At 42.7% G+C, this 17,500-nt stretch overlaps 2 protein-coding genes across 3 annotated transcripts in view; both read left to right on the top strand.

The window, feature by feature from the left end:
• The window catches only part of dpy19l3 (dpy-19 like C-mannosyltransferase 3), a 40,510-nt gene extending 39,656 nt beyond the window's left edge, over nt 1-854 (top strand). For both annotated transcript variants that reach the window (XM_061897190.1, XM_061897189.1), the window contains 2 exons: nt 1-26; nt 98-854. The exon at nt 1-26 is cut by the window's left edge and continues 133 nt beyond it. In XM_061897190.1, coding sequence (XP_061753174.1) covers nt 1-26; nt 98-262 — 191 coding nt within the window. In that variant the 3' untranslated portion in view covers nt 263-854. The remainder of the gene's footprint in view (nt 27-97) is intronic.
• Nucleotides 855-2,282: 1,428 nt separating this feature from the next.
• The window catches only part of ints8 (integrator complex subunit 8), a 37,128-nt gene continuing 21,910 nt past the window's right edge, over nt 2,283-17,500 (top strand). Inside the window, 17 exon segments of the mRNA XM_061897188.1 lie at nt 2,283-2,306; nt 4,474-4,528; nt 4,531-4,569; nt 4,572-4,610; nt 4,687-4,861; nt 4,937-4,971; nt 4,974-5,029; nt 5,031-5,069; nt 5,071-5,078; nt 5,148-5,219; nt 5,294-5,345; nt 9,119-9,191; nt 9,194-9,234; nt 9,236-9,301; nt 9,379-9,430; nt 9,433-9,497; nt 17,384-17,500. The exon segment at nt 17,384-17,500 is cut by the window's right edge and continues 36 nt beyond it. Coding sequence (XP_061753172.1) covers nt 2,283-2,306; nt 4,474-4,528; nt 4,531-4,569; nt 4,572-4,610; nt 4,687-4,861; nt 4,937-4,971; nt 4,974-5,029; nt 5,031-5,069; nt 5,071-5,078; nt 5,148-5,219; nt 5,294-5,345; nt 9,119-9,191; nt 9,194-9,234; nt 9,236-9,301; nt 9,379-9,430; nt 9,433-9,497; nt 17,384-17,500 — 1,008 coding nt within the window.

The raw sequence follows: 17,500 nt of genomic DNA, 5'->3' as shown, positions 1-17,500 counted from the left end.
ACCTGCTGGACATTGCCAATGGCCACGTGAGTCCATTTTTATAACACACGGGTCCATTCGCCTCGCAAAATGTGTGTTTGCGCGTCCCTCCTCGCAGGTGATATACGACAAAGGCGAGACATACGCCTTCTCTAAGCACAGACGCTTCTGCCAAGAGATCAAGATGAACAACTCGCCCTACACCAACTACTTCACGCGCGTCTTCTGGAACCGCTCCTACCACGTCTACAAAGTCAACACGGTCATTTCCTTCCAGTCCTGACAGGAGGATTTGCTGTTCACCGTGACTTTGTATGGACCTTCAGGCATATGCTGTAATAATCACTGTACTGTATGTCATTTCTGCCCAAACATGGACTTACTTTACTTCTAAGATGTAAATTTAGTACCTGTTACAATTACCCATATGTTCATGATGTCACAATAAGGCCGTGGCCAGTTGGCTGACAATGAAGTATTGTTTCCATCTATCCCTAAAGCGGGTGTGTCAAAAATGCCATTATCATTAAAAAAAAAATTAATATGAGGGGGGAAAAATGAAATCTTTACACTAACATGTTTTTTTTCTAAATAACTTCTAAGCTTTTGCATTTTACTGTATGTGCTCTTAAGTTAGTACAACACCAACAAGCTTAGCTGTACTCTCATTGTGAGTCGCTTTTGTTGACTTTTCAGCCAGCTGAACGATTCGATTCCTTGGTTGTCTGAGCCGTGCCTCAATAAAGCGGGGTTCCGTTTGATGCTGTTGCTGACATTTTGCCTTTAAAGCAGCGCCTCTCTGTCCTTATGCCTTATATTCTTATTGTGTTGCTTTGTTTGTTTTATAAACTGACTTTACGACGACTGAGCCCAAATATTTGTCTGCGTTCGTGTGTGAGAAACATGTTTTTTGATTAATTGATTGATTGAAACTTTTATTAGTAGATTGCAGAGTACAGTACATATTCCGTACAATTGACCACTAAATGGTAACACCCGAATAAGTTTTTCAACTTGTTTAATTGAGTTGGGGTCCACGTTAATCAATTCATGGTCCATTCTTTCTAATGGACCCCACTTAAAGTTATGTTGTAGCCAGCTAGCTATCATTTATTTTTTTTTATTAAAAGCTGGATATTTACGACTTGCAGCATATGGAGGTTAAGTTGTCTTTTTTTCTATAATGAATGTATGTAACTTTAAATTTTGCGTTTGAATTTTGTGAAAATAATTGTTTTGACAGCAATTTATGCTGACAATGGAAGTAAATTGTGTGTGAGTAAGAAATTAAAAATGCAGAAGTACAGTATTTCATTGAATTGCCGCAGGACATATAGTATGTGCCTCCCTTAAATTACTGCCGGGTCAAACTCGCTTCCCAAGATAATTAGCGCATGCTTAGTATCACCGCCTGGTCAAACTCGAGGGACACTTCCCCTGTCATCATTTTCAAAAGGGAAGAGGCTTGATTTCAATTCCGGTAATTTGAAATCGCATAAAGGAAGAAGATTAAGAGTTATTTAGTAGGATTTAGGTCCAAGCTTACATCACACTCAAATTTTTACTGCATGAATTTGGTAAGTGCCGGAGTGAGAAGAGGTTTTAAAATAATTAGCGCATGTTTACTTTTACTGCATGCCTTTGATAAGCGCAGGAGTGAGAAGAGGTTTCAAATGAATTAGCCCGGGCGGCAATTCAAGGAAATACGGTAATTGTCATATTTGTGTCACATGACTGCAAACTTAACACCTCATTGGCTGGTTCCGAGACAGGGACGCTTGCTTCCGTTTTAATTGACCGGAAGTGGGTCTTGGAGTTTACAAACCAACGACTATTTCTGCACTGATTTTTTAAAACACTATTTTAACAAAGTGATTTGTTAAACGCTAATTATGCTCACATTTTTGAAGTTATGTTCCCAAAATTCAAATGCAAAACATTCGGTGTCAAAAAATGTGTCATATTGTAGCTGAGATAGGCACCAGCCCCCCTCGTCACCTCAAATGAAATAAGCGGTAGGAATGGATGGATTAAAGACACATATTAAACTCCATACAACACAAGTAAAAATGTGTCCCATTTTGGAGTGTCCCCCCCCCCCCAAAAAATATTTTTTTATACAGACTTGTTTTTGTTTTTTTGTACCGACATAAACAACTGTTTTAATACACGACGTATATATACATAAAACACACAAAAAAATGTAAAATCGTGGTGCACTTTCACAATTGTATAAATATGCGTAAACGCGGCGCAGTTTGTAACTTCCTGATGACGAACCCCAACCGGAAATGAGCGAAAGGATGGCGAAGCGCAGAATGAATTATGTGAGAAACAGCAGTCCGTGTGGCTCTCACTGTTTCCCGGGGTCAATTTTTATATATTTATACAATATTTTATTCTGCTAGATCATTGTTTATCCACTAAGGTAAGCCAATTCGTCCGTAGTTTGTGAGCTAGCTAGAAAATGAAGTGTAAAGAAAACACGCCAGAGGTAGAGAGGTGCATTTGATTACAATATCGGTTGCTGTGTACTGTCTTAGCAAAGCAGTGCACCCACCTCCATTGACCACATAAAAAAAAAGCCCCGCCCGGTTGGGCCACAGGGGACACTTAAACAACCGCACTTGCGCCAAACTTCACATTGGTTTTGAGATCAATTGCATCTTTTTTTTAATGTGCGTCCTCAAATTATAAATCAAATTCTGTTTGCAGGCCGCAGATTGTAAACAAATAAATGTATTATTAATTATCAATGAGGTACATTATTAGATATTACACACTTGCGTCGTCATTTATTCCACAGCACTTGCAAGTTATTGTTTTCTTGAGATAACTTGGCATATTATAGCGTTACTAGGAGTGATGCCAACTTCCCACCATGCATTGCAGCATTTTTTTTGTATAAACAATTGTTCAAAACTGTGTTTATTATTTATGTTGATTATTGATATTATTATTTTACAACACTTTAAATGACTTTGATTAATTGATTGAAACTTTTATCAGTAGATTGCACAGTACAGTACATATTCCGTACAATTGGCGGAGGAGCCTGTGGTGTAATGCCAGCAACTAAAAGAGACTGTGTGAGAACGTATACTGGAATATCACGATATAGTCATTTTCTATATCGCACAGAGACAAACCCGCGATATATCGATATATCGCTCAGCCCTTGCGTCCGGTCACTCTCTCGGCTGCTCCAAACGTTTAGGTTAAGGATTTTTGATTGTTTGTGAGGGCACCAAAGGGACTTCTGTGTATGCACTTGTTGTCAGAGCAGAGCATACGGAGGACAGTTTAGCTTGTTGTTGTTTTGGTTTTGGCTTATTATTAAATAGAAAGTAGATCCATCGCCACCTGTTATCTATGCGTGTATATAAAAGTTGATAGAGGGTTTGGAAGACTTCAATGGTCACTCCCGTTTTTTAATTATCTTTAAACCTTCGCCCCCCCCCCCCCCCCCCCCAAAAAAAACCCACATCTGTATTCTTGTCTCTCATAATGATTGTGAACAATTGGCTAAATTCCCCACAAAACTGCAGTCCTCCTTTAGCGTTAAGGATTTCTGATTGTTTGTGAGGGCACTAAAGGGACTTCTCTGTGTATGCACGTGTTGGCAGAGCAGAGCATATGGAGGACAGATTAGCTTGTTGTTTTGGTTTTGGCTTATTATTAAATAGAAAGTAGATCCATCGTCTCCTGTTACTTATGTGTGTATATAAAAGTTGGAGGGTTTGAAAGGCTACAACGATCACTCCCGTTTTTTAATTATCTTTAAACCCCCCATTCCCCCCAAAAAACACACATCTGTATTTTTGTCTCTCATAATGGTTGTGAACAATAGGCTAAATTCCCCACAAAACTGCTGTTCTCATTTAGCATTAAGGTTTTCTGATTGTTTGTGAGGGCACCAAAGGGACTTCTCTGTGTATGCACGTGTTGGCAGAGCAGAGCATATGGAGGACAGATTAGCTTGTTGTTGTTTTGGTTTTGGCTTATTATTAAATAGAAAGTAGATCCATCGCCACCTGTTACGTATGTGTGTATATAAAAGTTGGAGGGTTTGAAAGGCTACAATATAAAAGTTGGAGGGTTTGAAAGGCTACAGCGATCACTCCCGTTTTTTAATTATCTTTAAACCCCCCCAAAAAACACACATCTGTATTTTTGTCTCTCATGATGATTGTGAACAATAGGCTAAATTCCCCACAAAACTGCAGTTCTTCTTTAGCGTTAAGGATTTCTGATTGTTTGTGAGGGCACCAAATGGACTTCTCTGTGTGTGCACGTGTTTAACTACAAATAAGTTGTTCAAAGTGTATAAACCTCAACTAAAAAATTATGACTTTTGTCCAGTCTGAATCCATTATTGGTTTTTTTTTTAATAGAAATTTGCTTTGCTATACAAACTTTTCGATTCCCGAACCCTGTTGGTAAATTGAGGTTCCACTGTGCAAATAAAGTAAAAGACTGCTTTGTGCTCAGCAGGGCAGGATGAGTGCGGAGGCGGCGGATCGGGTCGCCGCTGTGACGAGCAGCCGCCCAGCACGCCTCTTCAGACTTCTTGGTTTGAGTTCCTCCTGGACCCGCCTTGTTGGAGAAACACCTGCAGACGTGGAACGCAGGTCGGCGCAAGCCCAAAGCATGCTCAGGAATGTATTGTTATTATTATTATTATTCTGACCTGTGCGTCGCCCTCAGACCCGACCGCCGCACAGCTCATCGTCCAGTTCTTGGAGCAGGCGTCCAAGCCGTCCGTGAACGAGCAGAATCAAGTCCAGCCTCCGGCGGACAACCGGCGGAACCGGACCTTGAAGCTGCTGGCCCTGAAGGTGGCGGCGCACATGAAGTGGGACCTGGACGTGCTGGAAAAAGGGTGCGTTTGGCCGTACCGCATGCGTAAAATGTGTCCCGATCAGTCACGTGCGCTTATCCCCCCTCCCCACATCAGCTTGACCATCCCCGTCTTGAACATGCTACTCAACGAGCTCTGTGCGTGAGCAAAGTGCCGCCGGGGGTGAAACACGTGGACCTGGACCTGTCCCACCCTGCCCCCGACCACGGCCATGGCGGTCCTCATCTACAAACCGCTGGTGAGTCCCGGCGGCAGCCGCAATAAGGCAGAGGTGAAACGCTGACGCCGCTGTCACGCTTTCCCAAAGGGCCATCAGGACCATCGTGCTGAGCAGCTTCCCCGAGAAGCAAACCAAACCGGGGCCGCATCAGATGAACATGCAAGTTGTCCCTCCTGATTCAGCCAGTTGGAGCCGTTCTTGACACGAAGGTTGATTTATTCTGCTTCCTGCAGGTTGAATGTGGTGCAGCAGGAGAAAGAGATGACGGACAACATCCTCAGTGTCGTAAGCAAACATTGAAATGAGTAAACCTTACGGCGGGGGGTGTCCAAATTTTTCCACTGAAAAATCCTAGCATTTAGGGGCCATTTGACAATTTTAATTTTTAACTACAATACATATGTGCTCCGAAATGACAACACTGGCTCGGTTTCTTAAAGACTGGCTCTTTACTTGAGTTTAAGCCGTGAAAAAACTACAGGACAAGACATGAAATACAATAGTTTTAGAAATAGTTCAGTCCCAGGCAAACAAGGTGCCAAACAAAAATAGCTACCTCGTGGCCGCCTGCCACTTCGGAGGTTCTTGGGCAGCAAACACTCCAGTGTTGTGCAACTACATGAGCGTACAAAAAAAATCAAACCAATGCACTCCCACAAATATACAGAACATTTCAACACAATATGACAAATACCTTGTTCAGCTAGCCAAATGTTCCTCACTGCTGCTGATGGCCCAAAGTCCTTTGCATGTCTGCAACTCCAAATCTTGCGAGAATAGCGGTGTGACAAAGAAAATAAATTGCCCTTTTTATAGTACACCAAATGTGTCTTATTTACAAAAAATATAACATGACTTCAGAACCATAATAATTTACAACAAAAATGTAATCCTTAAAACAAAAAATATTAAGTGTAAGTTTTCAACAACACTTACAATATAGATTTACATTTTTTTTTTTAGAAGTGTCCATTAATGGCTTTTTTGCCGATATCCGATATTGTCCAAACTCTTAATTACCGATTCCGTATCAACCGATATATACAGTCGTGGAATTAACACATTATTATGCCTAATTTTGTTGTGATGCTGTAGTGGAAAATTTCTGTCCTAGGGTTACCTCCAAACTAAATGCATTGGGAGGGACTCGACATGAGACATGGGTGTCAAACTCTGGCCCGCGGGCCAAATCTGGCCCGTCGTGTAATTTAATTTGGCCCTTGAGGCAATATCAATTTAGCATTAGAGCGGCCCGCCGGTGTTATACAGCGTCGGCGCCGCAGTAACACCGCATTCACCGCTAATACTCATACTTGCCAACCATTTAATTTTCCCGGTAGACTCCAGAAGTTCAGTGCCCCTCCCGAAAATCTCCCAGGGCAACCATTCTCCCGAATCTCTACCGATTTGCTCCTGGACAACTATATTGGGGGCGTGCATTTAAGGCACTGCCTTTAGCGTTCTCTACAACCTGTCGTCACGTCCACTTTTCCTCCATACTAACAGCGTGTCACATAATATTTGTGACTTTTACACACACACGCACAAGTGAATGCAAGGCATACTTGGTCAACAGCCATACAGGTCACAGTGAGGGTGGACGTATAAACAACTTTAGCACTGTTACAAATATGTGTCACACGGTGAACCCACACCAAACAAGAATGACAAACACATTCGGGTGAACATCCGCACCGTAACACAACAGAACAAATACTCAGAACTAACTCTCCGGGAAACTTCCAGCAAACTGACCAATAATTAACGTTTTATTCATGCATTTTCTCTTGCTACTTCAAGGCTTGAATGTTTGGTTCATTCATTATTGTTATTTTATTTTCAAATGTATTATTAGCCTGTGGAAAAAATTGATATTTACCTCAGAAGATTACAAATAGAAAAAAAGGCATAACATTTTTATTTAAATTTTATTTGATATGCCATTGATATTTTTTAAATTATTATTATTATTATTTGAAACTGGATTTTGCATGTCACTAAAGTTATATAAGCCTTGCCTGTTCAATATTTAATGCAAAACTCGTTTGGATCCCTATCTATCTATTCAAAGGTTAATTTGTTCAACCTTGGCCCGCAGCTTTGTTCCGTTTAAAATTTTGGCCCTCTCTGTATTTGAGTTGGACACCCCTGACATAAGAGGTCAAGTCACTCTGAACATTGGACAGTTACATAAGTTGTTAGGCTACAAATCAGGCTATCATGGAGCGTATGAATAAGAAGGGAAGACCAAGCCTGAGGTGTGCGCTCTTATTAATTATTTTCACGAGGGTGTACCATCTTTCGTCTCATGAGACACTGTCTGTAATCATATCGATTCAATCCAACTTTGTACTATCTGATTATGAGTAATTAAAACTGTTGTAACGAACTCTCTATTGTTCCTGTTTAAGATTCAGACTTTTCGACCACATAAAATTGGCGTCCTGGTACAGGCCACCACATAAAATTGGCGTCACGAACAGGATGAGGCCCCGGGTCAAGTCCCCGACATTTCCACTACAATGCTCCACTGGATGCATTAAACAATGTAACAAGGTTTTCCAAAATAAATCAACTCAAGTTATGGAAAGAAATGCCATCATGGCACTGCCATATTTATTATTGAAGTCACAAAGTGCATTATTTTTTTAAACGTGCCTCAAAACAGCAGCCAAGAATTTGGGACATGTTCTCTGTGAGAGAGCATGAGGAGGTTGATGTGGGCGGGGTTGGGGGTTGGAGGGTGCGGGGAGTGTATATTGTAGTGTCCCGGAAGAGTTAGTGCTGCAAGGGGTTCTGGGTATTTATGTTGTGTTACAGTACGGATGTTCTTCCGAATTGTGTTTGTCATTCTTGTTTGGTGTGGGTTCACAGTGTGGCACATATTTGCAAAAGTGTTAAAGTTGTTTATACAGCCACCCTCAGTGTGACCTGTATGGCTGTTGACCAAGTATGCTTTGCATTCACTTGTATGTGTGAAAAGCCATTGATATTATGTGACTGGGCCGGCAGCAAAGGAAGTGCCTTTAAGGTTTATTGGCGCTCTGTCCTACGTCCGTGTAGCACTCCGTACAGCAGCGTTTTAAAAAGTCATAAATTTAACTTTTTGTAACTGATACCGATAATTTCCGATATCACATTTTAAAGCATTTATCGGCAGTCCGATTTTATCGGACACCTCTATTTTTACTTTAAATTTTTTTTTGTTTTACTCCAGGGCTCCCCGTAAGCTTGGTCCCAAGGACCCAAAATGCTCTTAGTCATAAAAATGTTCAAAATAAGTCATATATATATATTTTTTTTCTACGCTTACGCCCTGAGATCGGTAGGTTGTGAGTTCAAACCCCGGCCGAGTCCTACCAAAGACTATAAAAATGAGAGCCATTACCTCCCTGCTTGGCACTCAACATCAAGGGTTGAATTGGGGGTGAATCACCAAAATGATTCCCGGGCGCGGCCCCTGCTGCTGCTCACTGCTCCCCACACCTCCCAGGTGGGTGATCAAGGGTGGTGGGTCAAATGCAGAGAATAATTTCGCCACACCTCGTGTGTGTGTGTGTGTGTGTGTGTGTGTGTGTGTGTGTGTGTGTGTGTGTGTGTGTGACAATCACTGGTACTTCAACTTGAACTTGAACTTATTAAAAAAAAAAAACTTTTACGCAAAATATGCAATGGTTTCTCCAAAAATATTTCAAGTGGAATAGTTGATGTGAAGTAATTGGAGCCTTCAATATGTCCATTTATGACACTGTTGATTTTGATTGATTCTTTTTGGAGCAATGAAAGCTGTAAAGAAAAAAAATGCCTGCATGGCAGCTTTGTGTCATTCGAGTCAACGTTGCAACTTTTTCTTGTTACATTTCACCTGTTTGCTCTTTTATTCCACTTTTTTTTGTTATTTTTGTAATAGTATTTTGTAGTATGCAACTGGCCCCCGAGCTGCACTTTGGACACCCGGCTACGGGTTATTGAGATACTCGTCTCTGGTCAATAACCGCAACAATATATAAAAAAATGCCTTGTTCTGATAGGACAATGTCTGCCATTCTTGTGTCCAGTTGAAAGAGCAGGCTAGCGACTCCATCAGTGTCCTGGCGGGAGCTCTACGGCTGAAGAAGGACTTCTATGTGCACACATGAGGACCCTGGACTTGCTGGCCGCAGACGCCGCCGCCCGCCAACGGCGAGACCGAGTCCTCCACGGCGGGGCTCTGCATCAGCGCCGACGAGCTCCACTGCCAAGTGGGTCCTGCAAGTTGAACTGATCGTTAATTTTTGATTTATTCATCTATTTTATTTTTTGGTATTTTTTTTTTCAGGTTCACTACGACTTGGGGGCCATTTTCTTCCAGCAAGGCTGCACGGACCAGCCGCGTTTGAGAAGGCCCGAGATCACTTCCGGCAGACTAAAGAGCTCCTAAGAAGGTACACACTCACTGTCCACCAATATGCGAATGTAGCGCTGGGGGGAAAAAAAAAAATCACATTCAAATCACAGTTCTGAATCGATTCAAAATATTCAAGAAAATATTTTTTTTAAAATACGTTTTTAATCAATCAATCAATCAATGTTTATTTATATAGCCCTAAATCACAAGTGGCTCAAAGGGCTGGACAAGCCACAACGACATCCTCGGTTCAGAGCCCACATAAGGGCAAGGAAAAACTCACAACCCAGTGGGATGTCAATGTAAATAACTATGAGAAACCTTGGAGAGGACCACAGAATGTGGGTGACCCTCCACCCCCTCTAAGGGAGTGGGTCTAGCATAATATTGTGAAAGTCCAGTCCATAGTGGATCTAACATAATAGTGAGAGTCCAGTCCGTAGTGGGGCCAGCAGGAGACCATCCCGAGCGGAGACGGGTCCGCAGCGCAGAGATGTCCCCAACCAATGCACATTCAAACGGTCCACAACTGGGTCCCGACTCTGGACAGCCAGCAGTTCATCCATGGCCACCGGACATGTGCCCCCCTCCCCCTTCCACAAGGCAGAGAGGGGCAGAGTAGGAAATAAAATAAACGGCAGATCAACTGGTTTAAAAAGGGGGGTCTATCTAAAACAGACGTTATTTTGCGGCCGCACCTTAATGCGGAAATTTAATGTTGGTGCGGCCCGCGAGTTTTATATGATTGGTGCTTACATCGTCATACTTTTATACCCTCGATTTTTCCGGGAAACTCTCAATTTTCAGTGCCACTCAAGGAGTAATCAATCTCTCGAATTTCACCCAATCAACAATAGTAAGGGGGCATTTTGTGCAAGCCCAGCCATATGTTGTATTTGGCTTCTGTAGACGCAGTAAGCGACTGCAAGACATACTTGGTCAACAGCCACCCAGGTCACACTGAGGGTGGCCGTATGAACAACTTTAACACTGTTACAAATATGTGCCACACTGTGAATCCCACACCAAAAAAGAATGACAAACACATTTTGTGAGAACATCCGCACCGTAACACAACATAAACACAACAAAACAAATACCCATTACCCCATGCAGCCCTAACTCTTCTGGGCTACAGTATACACCCCCGCCACCCCCAACCCCGCCCTCTATTGTAGCCCAGAATAGTTAGAGCTGCATTGGATTCTGGGTATTTTTTCTGTCAAGTTAATGTTGTGTTACGGTGCAGATGTTCTCCCCAAAATGTGTTTGTCAATCTTGTTTGGTGTGGCGCATATTTGTAACAGTGTTAACGTTGTTTATACGGCCACCCTCAGTGTGACCTGTATGGCTGTTGATCTATAGTATGTCTTGCAGTCACTTCCGTGGTCTGCAGAAGCCTCATACAATATGTGACTGGGCCGGCACTCTGTTTGTATGGTGGAAAAGCGGACGAGACGACAGGTTGTAGAGGACGCTGAAGACAGTTCCATCACGGCACACCCTTAATATTGTTGTTTGGGTGGAAACCGGGAGAATGATTGCCCCGGGAGATTCTTGGGAGGGGCATTGATATTCGGGTCTTTCTTGGAAAGATCACGAGAGTTGGCAAGTATGTTGTTAGGGCGGGAAAGCCATTCAAAGAAGGTGAATTCATTAAGAAGTGCATGTTACAGTTTTTGAAAAAAAAAAAAATTCTTGTGGCCCAGCCTCACCCAGTTTCTGCATCCAGTGGCCCCCAGGTAAATTGAGTTTGAGACCCCTGATTTAAAGGCTAGAGTATACAAATGAGTTTGAAGATGGAACTTAAATGCTTCTAATAAGGTAGCATCTCTGTTACCGGGAGGGCATTCCATAGTACTGGAGCCCCAATACAAAATGCTCCATAGTCCGCAGCCTTTTTTTTTGGGCTCTGGGAATCACTATAAGCCGGAGTTCATTGAACTCAGATTTCACGCCGGGACATATGGTACAATACAATCGGCAAGATAGGATGGAGCAAGACCGTGTAGTATTTTATACATAAGTAGTAAAACCTTAAAGTCACATCTTAAGTTCACAGTAAGCCAGGCCATCTTTGTTTAGCAGCCAAGGGAAGCTTTTTGTAATCTGCTTTAAGAGTGTTTTAACTTTGTACAAAATAACACATTGCAAGAATCATATTGATTTTAAATCAAATCATGAGCCCCAGAACTGGAATCGAATTGAATCAAGATTTGTGCTTAGAGTCATCCATAAGTCTATGGTTAGAGTGTCCGCCCTGAGATTGTAGGTCGTGAGTTCAAACCCCGGCCGAGTCATACCAAAGACGATAAAATTGCGGCCATTACCTCCCTGGTTGGCACTCAGCATCAAGGTTGGAATTGGGTTTAAATCATCAAAAATTATTCCCGGTCGCGCCCACTGCTGCTGCTCACTGCTCTCCTCACATCCCAGGGTTGATCAAGGGAGATGGTCCAATGCAGAGAGAATTTCCGCCACACGTGTGTGTGTGTGTGTGTGTGTGTGTGTGTGTGTGTGTGTGTGTGTGTGTGTGTGTGTGTGTGTGTGTGTGTGTGTGTGTGTGTGTGTGTGTGTGTGTGTGTGTGTGTGTGTGTGTGTGTGTGTGTGTGTGTGAGACAATCATTGGTACTTTAACTTTAAAGGCCTACTGAAACCCACTACTACCGACCACGCAGTCTTGATAGTTTATATATCAATGATGAAATCTTAACATTGCAACACATGCCAATACGGCCGGGTTACTTTACTAAATTGCAATTTTAAATTTCGCGCAGAAGTATCCTGCTGAAACGTCGTGGTATGATGACGCGTGCGCGTGACGTCACGCATTGTAGAGGACATTTTGTTCCAGCACCGTTCACAGCTATAAGTCGTTTGTTTTCATCGCATAATTCCACAGTATTATGGACCCCTGTGTTGCTGAATCTTTTGCAATTTGTTCAATGAATAACGGAGACGTCAAAGAAGAAAGCTCTAGGTGGGAAGAAGTGTATTGCGGCCGCCTTTAGTAACACAAACAAAGCCGGTGTTTCTTTGTTTACATTCCCGAAAGATGACGGTGAAGCTTTACTATGGAACAGAGCAGTCAAGCGAACACGGTTGGATTGGACCACACACACACAAAGTACAGTGTATTATGCAGCGATCATTTCGAAAGATCGTGTTTCGAAGAGGGTCCCTTGCGAAGGGCAGAGATGGGCATCGCCACCACCCGTCGACTGGTGCTGAAGAAAGTTGCGGGGCCGACCTTCAGGTTGTACAGGTACGACAATATAATCTCACTAAAACACTAGTAACACAATAAGCAGATAAGGGATTTTCCAGAATTATCCTAGTAAAATTGTCTAATAACATCTGAATCGCTCTCACTGTATAGTCTTTTTTTTTTCTTTCTAGTCTTTCACTCTCACTTTCCTCATCCACAAATCTTTCATCATCGCTCAAATTAATGGGGAAATCGTCGCTTTCTCGGTCCGAATCGCTCTCACTGCTGGTGGCCATGATTGTAAATAATGTTCAGATGTGAGGAGCTCCACAACCCCTGACGTCACGCGCACATCGTCTGCTACTTCCGGTACAGGCAAGGCTTTTTTTATTAGCGACCAAAAGTTGCGAACTTTATCGTCGATGTTCTCTACTAAATCCTTTCAGCAAAAATATGGCAATATCGCGAAATGACCAAGTATGACACATAGAATGGACCTGCTATCCCCGTTTAAATAAGAACATCTCATTTCAGGAGGCCTTTAAGCATTTTCAGAAATAAAAATATCAGTACTACAGTAGTATCGGCCACTAAACCAATCAGAGCGCACTCTTCAGTATCGTGGCCACTGATTGGCTCAGCCTCATACAGTAGTACTATACTGGACTAAAAGAGTGTAAAGTTAAAGTTAAAAGTACCGCGGATTGTCACACACACACTAGGTGTGGTGAAATTATTCTCTGCATTTGACCCATCACCCTTGATCACCCCCTGGGAGGTGAGGGGAGCAGTGAGCAGCAGTGGTGCACTGTAAGTGACCGGACACATGCGGTTGATAGATAATTGCGGTAGCCAATCAGATCACGCGTTGTTGTCAGTAAGGCCTTCTACGCGTCCTGTGATTGGATACTCACTGGTTTGAGCCGCGGCGGAGCCACACCCGCGACCGTTGGCGGATAAATTTGAGAACACAAGTTGTTGACAGTAGCCTGTCTAGGTAGCCTGATGTTAACGAGACTGTGATTGGATACTCACTTGCCATTCAACTTGTGAGCATCCAATCATAAGTTGCAATTTCGATTTACTAAAGCAGGAAGTGTAGCAGAAAAATCACAGATTCTAGCTTTTTTAACCCACAAAGAAGGAGAAGAAAACGTTGATTAGGTGGCAGATATATATTTGCAAGGCCATTTTCAAGAAGTGAAGTGAATTATATTTATATAGCGCTTTTCTCTAGTGACTCAAAGCACTTTTACATCGTGAAACTAATATCTAAGTTGCATTTAAACCAGCGTGAGTGGCACTGGGAGCAGGTGGGTAAAGTGTCTTGCCCAAGGACACAACGGCAGTGACTAGGATGGCGGAAGCGGGGATCGAACCCGGAACCCTCAAGTTGCTGGCACGGCCACTCTACCAACTTCACTGCTTTTGGGGTTTTGTAGATGATCTACGCTTATTAGTAATAATCGATCATGAGTTAACTATAGAACTGTGATTATTAGTAATGATTACTATGTTTAATATTAGAAGTTATTGCTCTTGTATAAAAATGGACAACAGTTTCCTCAAATTGCGTCATCTTCATCGGACTGCAGCGGACAGGAAGTGGGTGGAGGACAAACTTCCAGAGAGCAAGAAAGATATTTAAGATACGCCAACACTGGAAGCTAGCTCAGCTGTCTACGAGCGACACCACTGGCTTATACGGCATCGAAAGGCGAATTCAAACATTTAATTTCTTTATTTTTTTCACGTTTAATATGTTTTTTGCAACTTTAATTTTGACAGTACCACATTACGATATGTTTTAATTGCTGTTGCGGGTTTACTGATTTTTAAATGAGCCAGAAAACCTACTTGGTGGCATAGTGGTTAGAGTGTCCTCCCTGAGATCCGTAGGTCGTGAGTTTAAACCCCGGCCGAGTCATACCAAAGACTATAAAAATGGGACCCATTGAACAAGGGGGTGAACAAGGGTTAAATGCAGAGGACAAATTTCCCCCACACCTAGTGTGTGTGTGACAATCATTGGTACTTTATCTTTAACTTTACTTAAAATAACCTGTTTAGTACACTGTTGAGGTGATTCAATGCTCAGTAGAGTGTGAATGTGTTCCTGCATAGTATTTCTCCAGCAATGGTCATGTGGTGACATAAATCATGGTATTTTGAGAGATACCGTATTTCCTTGAATTGCCGCCGGGGCGCTAATTCATTTAAAACCTCTTCTCACTCCTGCACTTACCAAAGGCATGCGGTAAAAGTAAGCATGCACTAATTATTTTAAAACCTCTTCTCACTCCGGCACTTACCAAAGGCATGCAGTAAAAAATTGAGTGTGATGTAAGGATAGAATCATGAAAAGTACATTTAATAAAAAAAAACCTTATTATGGTTTCACCTTTACTTATAAATATAGTCCATGCCAGCTCCTACGGATCAAAAGCATCAATAACTTGTTTATAGAAGTCTTTCTTATCTTTCTTCAGTTTTAAAAGTCTCTCTGTCTCGATGGAGATCTTCCTTTATTACCTCTTCCAGCACATATCATGTAACTCATTTCGCTTCTTCTGCAGCCGAGTAGTCGCTAGAAGGATCACTAGCGCCCTCTACCACCAGGAGACGGGAGTCATTTAATGACTCATATTTGACACATGCAGCTACGGTATTGTGACGGTCTCAAGCCGTCGTCTTGCGGGGTCCCAGGACCACAAAGGAAGGACATGGCTTGAGCAGTTTGACTTTATTTTTCAATGAAACCTTAGTCCAGGTCGCTCTTCCGCTCGCCGTCTCCTCGCCGCCATCTTGGGCCGAGCTCCAGCGCGCCCTGCCTGTCTGCTCCACAGGTATATTAGTAAAACATAGTTGCTAACTGTTCTTTTTAGCATTAGTTAATTCAATAGTTTGGACCTTAAATCCTACCGAATAGGTCTTAATCTTCTTCCCTTTATGTGATTTCAAATTACCGGTATTGAAATCAGCCCCCTCCATTTTGAAAATGATGACAGGGGAAGTGTCACTCGTGACGTCACGAGTTTGACCAGGTGGTAATACTAAGCATGCGCTAATTATTTTGCGAAATGAGTTTGACCCGGCAGTAATTCAAGGCAGGCGCATACTATATGCCCGGCAGCAATTCAAGGAAATACGGTAGTCATTGAAATCGGACATCACTTAAGGCTGAAGTGGGAAACGCACTGTCCCTGGTTAACACTCTAGTATTGACTCGATTTCGGTTTTTTCTTTATAAAAACTTGTATTGGTGCAGGGGCAAGGTCATTCAAAACCCTAAAAACAAAACATACATCCAAAAATGTCCGATAGATGTCCAAATCTAAAATATTATACTTGCTAGGAATATTACAATAATAATAGTGAAAGGGCTCTCTGTCTTATTAAAGAGAGACGTGATGGTCTTAAAGGCCTACTGAAATGAGATTTTCTTATTTAAACGGGGATAGCAGGTCCATTCTATGTGTCATACTTGATAATTTCGCGATATTGCCTTATTTTTGCTGATAGGATTTAGTAGAGAACATCGACGATAAAGTTCGCAACTTTTGGTCGCTAATAAAAAAGCCTTGCCTGTACCGGAAGTAGCAGACGATGTGCGCGTGACGTCACGGGTTGTAGTGCTCCTCACATCCTCACATTGTTTACAATCATGGCCACCAGCAGCAAGAGCGATTCGGAACGAGAAAGCGACTATTTCCCCCTTAATTTGAGCGAGGATAAAAGATTTGTGGATGAGGATAGTGAGAGTGAAGGACTAGAAAGAAAAAAAAAGACAGGGCAGTGGCAGCGATTCAGATGTTATTAGACACATTTACTAGGATAATTCTGGAAAATCCCATATCTGCTTATTGTGTTACAAGTGTTTTAGTGAGATTATACTGTTGTACCTGAAAGTTGGAGGGTGTGGCCACGGGTGTGGTGACCGCCAGTGTCTCTGAGGGAAGCCACGTTTCTCGACGAGGCGAAGCGAAGGCAGCCGGTCGGGCCGGGCTGAGCTTTTTCCCCCCCTCCTCCACGGTGTAAGCATCCCACGTTCAGGGGCGGCCGGTCGGAGGAGGCAAGAGAGTCCGCAGCTGCCTCTTTGACAAGTGCACGAGGAACGACACAAGCTCCCCTCATGTCTACGGTAAGAGCCGACTTATTACCACAATTTTTTCACAGAAACCTGCCGGCTGACATGTGGTAGGGAACCATGTTCGCTTGACCGCTCTGTTCCATAGTAAAGCTTCACCTTCGGGAATGTAAACAAGGAAACACCGGCTGTGTTTGTGTTGCTAAAGGCAGCCGCAGTACACCGCTTCCCACCTACATATTTCTTCTTTGACGTCTCCATTATTAATTGAACAAATTGCAAAAATTCAGCAACACAGATGTCCAGAATATTGTATAATTATGCGATTAAAGCAGACTACTTATAGCTGGATCGGGCTGGAACAAAATGTCCGCTACAATCCGTGACGTCACGCGTACGCGTCATCATACCACAACGTTTTCAACAGGATACTTCGCGCGAAATTTAAAATTGCAATTTAGTAAACTAAAAAGGCTGTATTGGCATGTGTTGCAATGTTAATATTTCATCATTGATATATAAACTATCAGACTGAGTGGTCGGTAGTAGTGGGTTTCAGTTGGCCTTTAAGGTGAATGGCTAACCTTGCTTCTTATATTGGCTGTTATGAAATGAGATGCACCTCCGTCTTTGTCTCTCAGCTGGACTCCGCAATCCACGTCCACCTGGATGAGAAGCGTCTCGCGGGTTACTGGAACGCCTGTAAAGCCCTGACCGGCAACTGCGACTCATGCGACTCGCAGACAACTCACTACGAC

Source organism: Nerophis ophidion, linkage group LG04 (assembly GCF_033978795.1).
Source record: "Nerophis ophidion isolate RoL-2023_Sa linkage group LG04, RoL_Noph_v1.0, whole genome shotgun sequence".
Lineage (NCBI taxonomy): Eukaryota > Metazoa > Chordata > Actinopteri > Syngnathiformes > Syngnathidae > Nerophis > Nerophis ophidion.
This window is presented reverse-complemented; position numbering and strand designations above follow the sequence as displayed.